At 39.2% G+C, this 12,900-nt stretch overlaps 1 protein-coding gene across 12 annotated transcripts in view; it reads right to left on the bottom strand.

Annotated features, from left to right (window-relative positions):
- Nucleotides 1–507, bottom strand: part of KHDRBS2 (KH RNA binding domain containing, signal transduction associated 2) — a 768,231-nt gene extending 767,724 nt beyond the window's left edge. For all 12 annotated transcript variants that reach the window (XR_003508070.1, XR_003508065.1, XR_003508069.1 and 9 more), the window contains exon 1: nt 203–507. Coding sequence is in view for 7 of the 12 variants with exons in the window: in XM_027524587.1 (XP_027380388.1) it covers nt 203–290 (88 nt within the window). In the remaining 5 variants the exon portion in view is untranslated. The remainder of the gene's footprint in view (nt 1–202) is intronic.
- Nucleotides 508–12,900: the final 12,393 nt, after the last annotated feature.

Below are 12,900 nucleotides of genomic sequence, written 5' to 3' on the forward strand. Positions count from 1 at the left end.
CTCCGGGCTACCCGGATTCAGCCGCGGATGGAGTGAGGGAGTAGCACCCGCCTCCCAAGGACCAGCTCCGCCGCGGCTCTGGGCGAGCATCTTCCAGGGCAGTTTCCGCGAAGGAGACAGGCGTCCTCCCGGACTCCGCTCCCCGAGCCCCGCCGCGGCTACGGGGGCCGGCGGTCTACGCCCACCCGGGGGCAAGTCCTACCTTCGGCCAGCAGGCGCGAGGCGTGCACGAAGGACGGGTCCAGGCTGTCTCTCTCTGCCATCAGCTCAGGCAAGTACTTCTCTTCCATAGCGCGGACTTCGTACGGCCCCCGGCCAGGCTCAGGGCTCCGTGCGCCGGACGCACGTTCCCGCCGTCCTGCTCGCCCACCGCCCGCCCGCCTCAGCTACGGCCGGGGTCTGGCGCCCTCTCTGGGCCGTCGCCGCCCGCCCCGCAGAGGGCTGAAGCGGTGCGGAGCCTCCCGGCCGGTCGAGCGGCCGTACCTCGCTCCAGCCCAGGACGGCTTGCTCCGGCGGCCTGGACGGGGGGGGAGGCGGGCACAGGGCTCGTCCCGCCCTTGCCAAGCGCTCATTGGCGGGTGTGCCTTGAGGGGCGGGGCCCGCAGCGGCTGAGAGTCGCCATTGGGCAGCATCGCACGTCGGTCGGCCGAACTGGCAGGAGGCGGGGCCGCCGGGAGGAGAGCAAGGAAGGTGCGCGCGCTTTCTCCTCACAGCCGGCGCCCTCAGGCTGTTAGACGCGCTCAGCTGTGGAGCCCAGGTGTAAGGAGCGGTCTGTCTTCTGCGGAGGCGCGAGCGTAGAAGAGCAGGAAAGGCCGTAACCGAGAAGCCGGAGTCCGAGACAGCGGGGAGATGGGGCGAGGAAGCGCGCAGCGAGGACGGGAGAGCGCCGGGAGCGCCTCAGGAGCGCAGAGGCGACTTCTCCCGCATCCGGAGGCTCAGGTGTTCCCTCTCCTGCCTGCACACGCGCTCGGTGCGCAGAGATCGGCGTCGCTCCCTCTCTGGAAATACAGTGAAGACTGCTTGTGATGGGTGGCTGCTGTTTCCAGTGGGCTTGACCTGTATCTAGGTGATGCAGTAGATGCTGCATTGATGAACAAATTGATGAACATCATTGATGAACAAATAAAGCGGCTCCGCGGCTGTATCGCCGCACAGCAACGCGCCTCCACTGGACAGTCACAGCGGGACTGACTGGGTTTCTTCCGTCCGTTCCTCCTTCCCCAGTCCCTATCTATAGGGGCCTTCTGGAAGGGGGCTGAATTTTAAAACTAAAACGCCACATAATCAGTCTGTGAAGGAATTAGAAAAACATGTGGAAGAAGGAAGGGACTAGGAAGCAGGCAACGACAGTTGCTCCGCCCTCCCCGTTTCTCCGTCATTTAGGATGTGCAGTCTCTTTCGCCAAGTGCAATTGCTATTCCTCTTCTGATAAAGCAGAGTTAAACCCCCCGGGTATCACCAACACTTCCCATCCTTGTCTCACAAATGCACTTGAAAATGCAGCTTAAGTACTTTGGATATTACAAAATAAATTTTTCCACCATCTCTTTGCATAAAGTCATTTTCTAATTCGCCTCTCCCCCATCATTTTTGTTTGTGGAAGAAGGAGGGCTAACTTCCCTATAAATAAAGCATGATGAAACTTTTCCAAGTTATCTTATTCTATTCTGAATTTTCTTATTTATTTTTCAAGATAAGGTTGGAAATTATCTTTTATATCTTATAAATATAATTATATATCATATAATAAATATATTTATAAATGTATATTGTAAAATAAAATTAAATATTATATGAATAATATATATTATATAAATAATATAAATTAAATGTTATTTTAACATTTATTTAAACCTGGCACAAGTATTACTTTCTTTGTTTTACAGTTGTGGAAACAGAGAAGGTCAGTGGCCCAGAAGTGACAAATATGCACTCATGTGACACCAATCACCATCCCTCACCCAGAAGCTAAATGTATGCTACCACATGACCAATGGAAAGGACTATGTCACCAATACATGTTGTAGGAATGCTAAAAGTTCATGAAATAAGCTGGGAGAATCATGACTCAGTGATAATTTTAGTTTTAGCTTGTAAGGAAGAAAATCACATTTCTTCAGGATTTTTTTTTTTAATCAAGAACTTTCCTGTATAGCACTTGAAAATGATCTGTGTTCCCTGTATTATTGTTACCCTAGAGTATACGAATATGGAGTATAAGAGTATCTTGTGATGTGTGTGTGCACTGTTTTAGTCATATCCAACTCTTTGTGACCCTGTGGACTGTAGCCCGACAGGCTCTTCTGTCCACAGGATTCTCCAGGCATCAGTACTGGAGTGAGTTGCCATGCCCTCCTCAGGGGATCTTCCTGACCTGGGATGAAACCTGGGTTTCTTATGTCTCCTACATTGACAGGCAGTTCTTTACCATTAGTGCCACCTGGAAAGCCCTGAAATTCAAGTCTACTAGGTACCATTTGCACTGCTTTAGCCTACCTTTTTGTAACTAAATATTTAATTTACTTATGCATGTTTGCATTCAATAGTACTTACTAAATATTGAAAAGAGCCTAGAGAGAAATTGGAAAAATACTGCTGAATGAACCCCGCCATCATTTAGATGATCTTTGAATGGGAAAAAAATAAAAACCAAGTATACAAGAGAACAGGTAATTACTGCACGCATCAAGGCCAAAAGGGAACTAAGGAAGGAGTCAAGGAAGAGAATAAGGGAATAAAGGAAAGCCTTGTTTTTTTTTTTTTTAATTTTTTGCCAGGATAGATGTGCAGTCTTGCCAAGGAGTTGATATTTAAAACAAAATCTAGTGGAAAGGAAGGAACTTTCTATATAAAATGAACAGAGATGAGTATTCCAGGCAGCCGGATTTGCCCTTGAGAAAGTCATGTGATCTGATAGAGCTTGGCTTCTTCCCAGGACAGACTGAGGTCCTGTGGCTGCAGTCATCTAGGAGACATGGGACAGATAAGAGTGGGGGATGAATGGAGACAGACTACTTAAGAGACAAATTACCTAAGATTTGCTGGATAAAATAAATATATATGTGTGTGCATATATATCAGGCTTTATTCCAAATGTTAGGGGCACCATAAAGAAATATCATCACTTTTTAGATGAGCTTCTCAAATGATCTCTTCTGGCAGGATGTTTAGTAGTTGAAGGATCCTGTTTCTGTGGGAAACATGCTACCAGTCCATAGAAAGGTGGCTGGGAACTGATATAGCAGCAGAGAATGGGTAAAACACCAACCACAGCTAATAAATTGTAAGTGTTGTGGAATGAATTATAAATTAGGAAAATTATTGTGCAATAATTGCAATTACATTTTGCTTTGCAGCCTACCAAGAGATTAAAAGAATATGGTACTGATGGGAATAAGCACAAATCCAGTTTCATGAATCAAAAAGACGAAGTAACTCTTGTTCTGTCAAGTCACAGCAATTACATTACCCATTCATAGTTCTGTTTTCCTTGATTAAAGGTGCACTAAAGAGATACAATGAAGAGCTATTCAAATGTGTGACTTTATTATACAATGAATCTGGATATCTGGGTCATTAATACAAATGGTAAGCTAGCTTTCACTTGTCTTCCTTATTATCAAAAAATATTTATAATTTTATTTCCTTTGGTAAACATTCAACAAATGCCTAAAATATATTCTAACAGAAAAAAAAGTATATTTATGTAGCTTTAAAGAACTAAAAGAAAACTAATATTAACCTAATCTTTAGGATAGTTTGTATGTTTAACACATGATGGGCATCATAGACTAAAAGTATAGAAGTTATATTGCCCCTTAATAATCAATATGCTTCATAATTGAATCACAGATATTGCTTGTTTACAAACAAAATATGGCTGAGTAAAGGCAAACTGTCCAATTTCCTCACATGTACACTTATCCAGCATCAGATTCATGTGTTTTCAGTAGATGACTCTGTGTTCCCCATTTACTTCACATATAAATATTTTATGGGTACCACAATTGTTTGGTGGATTTTTCACAGCAACCCTAATAATGCAAACATTTTATAAATACAAATGTAAATAAATTGAGAGCCTTCTATAGATGATTGTTGAATTGAGAGTATTAAGTGCCTATACATGAATTTATGATTACTGGTAAAAGACTATCTCCCCTACTAATAGTGTGAATAACTTAACCAAACTCATCAGTGAATTAATTCATGTACCTTAGATAAAGATTTATCTTGTTTTAACCATGAGTTCTAATTCTAAAGGGTTATTTTCAATAGCATTCCATTTACTGCATTATAATTTCAACAATTTCAGAGCTATCATCAACTTTAGGGAAACCTTACTAGCCTACTTACCCCAAGGATTAGTAGAATCCAATCACAATAACTATGGCTTAACAAAATTGTAGCAGCCCAGTCATTTATGTAATGACTCTAAGACAGAGTGTAATGGAGGACTAAGATATTGACTGACTCGTCACCTCCTGAAGAATACTGCAAAGCCCATTACACTGAAGATGCTCCTTTATTATTTCTATTCATTGTAGTTATAACATCCATGATATATTTTAGGGTTGAGAGAAGGGAGTGGGGACTTAGCTCTGCTGACAACCAAGCAGTAGTAGCACGTGCAGCAAATGATCTATCATATATAGTGTGTTTAGAGTTGAAATTATGCTATGTGCTAATATGCCATGGCACAAAATGAATATTCGCCACTCAAAGCTGAGCTACATATATGTGTATGCTGCGAAGTCGCTTCAGTCGTGTCCGACTCTGTGCGACCCCATGGACTGCAGCCTACCAGGCTTCTCCATCCATGGGATTCTCCAGGCAAGAACACTGGAGTGGGTTGCCATTTCCTTCTCCAATATATATGTATAGGCATATATATATACACACATATATGTATACACATATACATACATACAGGGTAAAAAAAGTGTTTTCTGATTGGAACACTTTAAAATTAATGTATTATATGGGATTTAAGCTGATACAATGATGTAGTTAAAGGGCAGAAGAAAAGAGAGAAATGAACTGATATTTGTCAAAGACTTAACAGTGTGTTTGGAATACTGCTATTTTGAATCCTCAAAAATGTAAGCTATTTTTAATTCTAAAGTGGCCCAACAACTCAAATAAACCATTTCTGATATTGAAATTATCTCTGTTTGGAGACTGATCAAGTTCTTCAGGCTGTGTCTCTGTGGTCAGTCACTGCACTGACACATGTGGGCTGGTCTCCCTGGAACGCAAGGAGTAGTCACTACATTTGGGACAGGGGAAGGAAGCTGTGGTTCCAAGGTGAAATTACTGTCTTTTTAAAGTTAAATCCTTAAGTTGTTGAATTGAAGTTCGTGTATTGATTAATTCTGGAGGTCAATGTGTTGTTGTTCAGTTGCTAAGTCATGTCCAAATCTCTGTGACCCAGTGGACTGTAGCACGCCAGGCTTCCCTGTCATTTACTATCTCCCAGAATTTGCTGAAACTCATGTCCATTAATCGGTGATGCCATACAACCAGCTCATCCTCTACTGCCCTCTTCTCCTCCTGCGCTCAGTCTTTCCTAGCATCAGGGTCTTTTTCAATTGATCGGGTCTTCACATCAGGTGGGCAAAGTATCGGAGCTTCCAGTTTTAGCATCAGTCCTTCCAATGAATATTCAGGGTTGATTTCCTTTAAGATTGACTGGTTTGATCTCATTGCTGTCCTAGGGATTCTCAAGAATCCAGCACCACAGTTTGAAAGCACCCATTCTTCGGTGCTCAGACTTCCTTATGATCCAACTCTCACATCCGTACATGACTACTGAAAAAAATCATAACTTTGAATATATGGATCTTTGTCAGCAAAGTGATGTTTCTGCTTTTTAATACACTGTCTAGGTTTATCATAGCTTTTCTTCCAAGGAGCAACCATCTTTTAATTTTGTGGCTGTAATCACTGTCCGTACTGAATTTTCCAGTTTGCTGTGATCCACACATGTCAGTAATGCCTAACGCAGATGAGTCAGAGGCTACATCATCATCGCCAACACCGTCCATCTCTTCAGGTTGAATTCCTAGCTGCTGGAGCTGGACTCCGGCACTCACAGCCAAAGGCTTTAGCATGGTAGATGAAGCAGAACTAAATGTTTTTTCTGGCATTCTCTTGCTTTTTCTATGATCTAATGATGCTGGCAATTTCATCTGTGGTTTCTCTGCCTTTTCTAAATCCAGCTTTTACATATGGAAGTTCTTGGTTTATGTACTGTTGAAGCCTAGCTTGAAGATCAGTATATTAAGGTAAAAAAAATCACATCAGTAAAATATTTTTCATACATAGCAAATATAGATCTGATGCCTGTTGTATTTAGTATAAGTTGATGAAATCTAAGAGATGATTTAATAAAGACAGGCTTCAAGTATACTAAAACTTCTGCCACAGACATAAACATATTAGCAATTTGTTTTATATCATGATTAAATCAAAGGAATAAAGAGTGGATTAAGATTTAGTTGGAGGGATTATTTTAAAAATTCACAGAAAGAATTAGTTAATATTGAAATAGTATTTTAAGAGAATATCATTCCATTCAAGTTTTTTGTTTTGTTTTATTCTGTTTTTTGGCCACTTTCCCTCTCATTTGATGCTAAGTTTAGTAAAATACCAAGTGGGGATGGGTGGGGATGGGGAGCCATTAAACATCTTAAAAATACTATAGATACTTGTTTGGTATAATTTTTAAAATCATTCCGGTCTCTCAAATTATATTACCCTACAGGAAGCAATCATTATGACATCCTACTGTATAGAATAGTTCTTACAAAGCAAGTGCAAGCTGTTTGAAGAGAATGATAATGAAATAGAAAACAGTTCCAGAGCTAAGATTTCCTCAATCCAACACAAGAGAGTCAACAAATAAAAAATTAAAATACATAGACATTGTGTAAGATGTTGAGTGATACCATAACCGTTCAACTACCAAGGAGCTAACAAGTATCATGAAAAGCGTCTCAGTACACAACAACTAAACACAAAGTGTAATTCTAGATTAGATCCTGGATGAGTTTGTTTTTATTTTGCATTTATTTTTACCATAAAGGACAGAGATGAGATAATTGGAAAAATGTAAATAAGGTCTATTATATTAGTTTTTGGATTTTTCCAATGGTATTAGGTTTATACAGCTGAATGTCTGTGATTTTAAGCATACACAATAAAGTATTTGGGGGCTTCCCACATGGCTTAGTGGTAAAGAATCTGCCTGCCAATGTAGGAGACACAGATTTGATCCCTGGGTTGGGAAGATCCCCTGAAGAAGGAAATTGCAAACCACTCCAGTATTCTTGCTGGAAAATTCCATGGACAAAGGAGCCTAGCAGGTTATACCATCTGTGGGGTCACAAAGAATTGGACACAACTGAGCCCATACATTGGAGAAGGAAATGGTAACCCACTCCAGTATTCTTGCCTGGAGAATTCTGTGGATGGAGGAGCCTGGTGGACTGCTGTCCATGGGGTCGCACAGAGTCGGACACGACTGAAGCAACTTAGCATGCGTGCATGCATTGGAGAGGGAAATGGCCACCCACTCCAGTATTCTTGCCTGGAAAATCCCAGGGACAGAGGAGCCCGGTGGGCTGTGGTCTATGGGGTCGCACAGAGTCGGACACAACTGAAGTGACTTAGCAGCAGCAGCAGCGAGCCCATATGTATGTATCAATAAAGTATTTAAAAGGTAAAAGAGCCCTATGTGTGTAACTTGCTCTCAAATAATTAAGAAAAACATATATACTTACATGTGTATACAGAGAAAAGTAGAGGGAGAGACAAAGATACAGAGAGAGAGAGAGAATATAATAAACTGATAGATCAAATGTATAAAATAACAACATTTGGAGAAATTGGATGAAGGATATGTTGAAATTTTCTCTATTCTTTTAGCGACTTTTCCACAAATCTGAAATTACTTAAAAAAAAAAAAAAAACTTAGAAAGATCTAGATATGACCAAAAACAACCTCAAAGTATCTTATTCAAACTTCAGTTTACTAGCTAGCCATGGAGAGCCAGAGCCACACTTACTTCATATAACCCGTACTATAGCATGTAATGGATTAATTAATTTGGCCACATATCACCAAACCTTTTAAATAACTTTACAAATCTTAGTAAAAATACCAAACACATAGGTGTGAATTACTCACTTATTTCTTTCCAAATGAAAAATGATACAATAATTAAGTTGGCTCAATTATTCTATTTAAAATAACAGTTGCATAAATTTACTATAAAGCCACTTTAAAAGAATTAGTCAGTGAAGGATTGTCTTCTTTTAAGTGAAAATAATTTTATGTATGAAATGACCATTATGATGTCCTGGTGGCTCTGTGTAAAGAGTCTGCCTGCATCACGGGAGATGCCTGGGTTGTGAAGACCCCATGGGGAAGGAAAAGACAACCCACTCCATTGCTCTCCCCTGGGAAATCCCATGGACAGAGGAGCCTGGTGGGCTGCAGTCCATGGGGTCACAAGAGTCTGACATGACTTAGCTACTAAACCACCAACAACCACCACCATGTAGCTGTAAATTTGGTTAAAAAATGTAATTGGGCTTCCCCAGGTGGCACAGTTGTAAAGAGTCTGCCTGTCAGTGCAAGAGATACAATAGATGTGGGTTTGATCCCTGGGTCAGGAAGATCCCCTGGAGTTGGAAATGGCAACTACTCCAGTATTCTAACCTGGGAAATCCCATGGACATAGGAGCTGAGCAGGCTACTGTCCATGGGATTGCAAATGAATCAAACGAGACTGAGCAGCAGGCATGGCATTCCACCATTACATCAAAGAAGTATTCACTTGCCCAGGCTGGGTAATGGCTTTCAAAAGCTTTGTCCTTTCTTAAAAGTTTCTGATAAATCCTTCATAAAAAGAAAAATTATTTCTACAAAGCAGCCAAATGGAAATGTGACCAAACTCAAAATGTATAGTATTCTCCCATGAATACTAATAATCCTTCCATTAAAAATAAAATATAGCTCAGCTAAAAGGTTTGACAGTGTACTGTTTCACCAATATTTATAACCTGTCTGGCATAGGTTTAAAAAATTAAAAAATGTACTGAAGTCTCAAATATGGCTTGTAGAAAGTAAAATAAAGATAAATTTAAGTCTCCTGCAAGGCAAACCAAAAGAACAAATGAAACCAGATTAATAATGATAAAAAAAAATGAGAAAAATCTAAATGGTACACCAATATCATATGACAGAAAAAATCTTTAAATAAAACTAATCAAAGTACAGACAGAAACAGCTAAGAGCACTGAGAATAATGTTATTCATGTTATTGATTTCAATTTTTTTATTCATTAGTGAAGGTAATTTTTTATATTCTTTTTAATATTCATTATAGAAAGTAAAAGTGTCATTTGATGGAAGGCAAAACCTGACTATTGACAATGGAACACAAAGCTAGTTTAAAGAGATGTTTAGGATTGACAAACTTTCATAAGATATGCAGGTATTCATCCAATTGAATTGATTTCCAGGGAAAATACATGAGTTTATATTCAGCAAAACACTTTTATATTCATTACTGTATAGGCAGAAGTCCTTGTAATATATTTGGGTTCCTTATAAACAATTACAGCAGCAGATAGGGCACTGTATAAGACATTCATAAATATAATCCCTATATTTCTGTGCCTGGACTTTCAGAGAAGTCTGTTAGTCTTGACCCATAAACATGATTCTAAAATGTATGCAAAGTATTTTCTTGGGAGGCAGTAAATAAACATTTTTAAAATTTGGATTTGCCTGTTTCATTTTCACTTGAAGAGTTGAATCCAATATGAATTTCAAAATATTTCACAAGTGTTTTAAGATCAATTTTGATTGTTTCCACAGTTAAGATAAAATTACTCAATTAATATTGAACTGACTGTATTTTCTTTTTCTGAACCATAACTTTGAGTCATGAGTTATATTCCATATAAAATGGAATAATGACTAATAGGAAGATGAAAGCCAAACCAGCAAGCCCTCCTTAAAGATTAGCATCCCTAGGTTTTCAAAAGGATTTATATTGTATATTTTCTTTCCTTAATCCCTTCCTTCTTTCCTTTTCAATTTTTTTTACTAATAGCTATTGGGCTTCTACTGTGTAGCAGCACTGTACACTGAGAATAAAAGTTAGTTCCCACCCTTATAGATCTTTTAGACTAGTGGATAAAATAGAGAGAAAGCTAGAAAAATTACAGATAAATGTTATTAATGGTTAGTGTCATCAAGAAAAAATTGTATCCTCTGAGAGAGAGGAACAAGGGGTTGATGGAAGGGGAAACTTTAATTGGATTATCAGAGAAGTGATATTAAAGCAGTACCTGAAAGATAAGGCATTATTAGGCGAGGAATGGAATTAAAAGCCTCTGAGCAGATAGCACAGTTTGTGCTAACACACTGTGTACAAGAAGTAGTTTAGTACCTCCCTGGATATTATTACTGGGCCATAAAGAATGCAGAACACCAAAGAATTGTTGCCTTCGAACTACTGTGCTAAAGACGACTCCTGAATGTCCCTTGAGCAGCAAGGAGATCAAACCAGTCAATCCTAAAGGAAGTCAGCCATGCGTACTCATTGAAAGGACTGATGCTGAAAAAAGCTCCAGTGTTTTGGTCGTCTGATCCAAACAGCCGACTCATTGGAAAAGTCCCTGATGCTGGGAAAGATTAAGGGCAGAAGGAGAAGAGGGCATCAGAGGATGAGATGGCTGGATGACATCACTGATGCAATGGACATGAACTTGGGCAAACGTTGGGAGATGGTCAGGGACAGGAAGGTCTGGCGTGCTGCAGTCTATGGAGTTGCAAAGAGCCAGACACGACTGGGCAATTGAACAACAACAACAAATATTATTACATGGGAACATAGTGGGAGCATTCTACAGCCTCATGTGTTGGGGGGAGACAAGAAGAAAACAGATAGAAACCACCCCAGCTATTAGCTGGTCACATTGACCTTAAAATATTTTCCAGGTCCCCTTGAAACTAGTGACACATGATTAATTTCTGGCCAATGTGGCACAAAATGAAGCATCATGTGTACTTTTAGGTAGTCCCTAAAGAAAAGAGTTGTGTACTTTTGCCCTCTGTTAAAACACTGCTGCTTCTCTGCCTGGAGTTCTGACTCTCTGGTAGCTTCTTAGGATCTCGTGGGAGCTCTGGGTTACTTACCTCTATGTTTTTTTTTGTTTTTTGTTTTTGTTTTTTGTTGTTGTTGTTGTTGTTGTTTTTTGTTTTTTTATCTTAGAGAGGAAACAAATGACTTTTAAAAAGCACTGGTTACTTTGAGTGTTTCTGTTATTGCAGCCAATACCTCCTCTAGGAGACTGATATAACAGTTCCAATGGGAGAGGACAGTGGCTTATTCTCTAAAGACAGTGGATGTGGAGCAAAAAAGGAAATATTCAAGGTATATTCTGGAGGTAGAGAACAAAGGGCTTAGCAGGAGTCTAGATACAGCCCGGTGAGAAGACTAGAAATGAACACTAATCCAGGCAAGAGTGTGAGCAACCACTTGGTAGGTGATGTCACCATCCCTAAGTGGGACAGAGAAGGGGGCACAGACTTGGGGGAAATAAAGACTTCACTTTAGATATATTTCAGAAATACTAAGTTCCTCCTTCATATTTATTTTAAATCTGTGCTAAATTAATCAAGTAATATGTATGTACATGTTCATATACAGTCCTGAATGAATATATATGATTGGGAAATGGTGAAGGACAGAGAAGCCGGGCATGCTGCAGTCCATGGGGTCGCAAAGAGTCAGACACAACTGAGTGACCTAACAACAACAACAACAACAATATTATATACAGAAATGAACATATTTGTTAAATGCATTATAAAATTCATACTTACTCATAATTTTACTAAAAGATCTATAGCCAGTTTAGGAATTCTCACTAAACTTGGGTTTTCTTTTGTCTTTATGTTATTCATACACAGATTAAGTTGCTGAACAAACAAGTCATTTTCTTTTGGTTGTTACGCATTCTAGATAGGAAAAAGACAAGAGGGCCTATATTTAAACAAGTAGTTTCTAATTTTTCTCTTAAGGGGACTGCTAATGGTTTTGAAGGCTGGTGATTTACAATGTGATCTTACTCAGACCTTAGTCATAGGGCTTGTCATCATTATTTTCCATATGAATAACTCAGAGAAGTTAAATAATGTCACCAAGATTACATAGCCAGGAAAAAAAAAAAAAAAAAGCAGAACAAGAATTCAAAGCTTGATTAGCCAAATCCAAGGCTGAGTTCTTACTGCTAAAAATTGCTTCCTTTTTGTATGTCAATCCAATAAATAAAGTCAAACAAATTCCAAGATACTGTCTTAATGCTAATTAGTTCTAATGATGAAAATTACTTTTGCAAATATATTTACATTTTTATTCACACATATTCATGTATATGCACGCTGCAAATTTTCCAATAAGGAACAATATATAAAGAGTTCAACTAGAGTAGAACTTTTCATGAGAAACCCTGTATCTCTGGGTAGCCTCTGGCATTGATTAAATTGAAGTTTAAAAAATTATAATTTAGTTCTATCTTCAGACAGCCCATTATCAAAACATAATGCCTTTTAAATGACTTGAAAAAAGCCCATAGGCAGTAAAAAGTAGTAAAATCAGAAGTGATAGTCTAGTGCAAGATATTAAAATGAGAAGCAAGAGAAGTAAATAAAAGGGCACTGCCAATTCCAGCCAGGAGAAATGACAGTGCAATTCCTGGGGAGAGACTATAATATATTGTTATAGAAAAAAATAATAGTTTAGAGAGAGAGAGAGTTCTTTCCCCTAGATTCCTTCTTTTTAAAGTGTCGTGCTTTTCTATTGTATGTCAATTGCTCAA

Source organism: Bos indicus x Bos taurus, chromosome 23 (genome assembly GCF_003369695.1).
Source record: "Bos indicus x Bos taurus breed Angus x Brahman F1 hybrid chromosome 23, Bos_hybrid_MaternalHap_v2.0, whole genome shotgun sequence".
Lineage (NCBI taxonomy): Eukaryota > Metazoa > Chordata > Mammalia > Artiodactyla > Bovidae > Bos > Bos indicus x Bos taurus.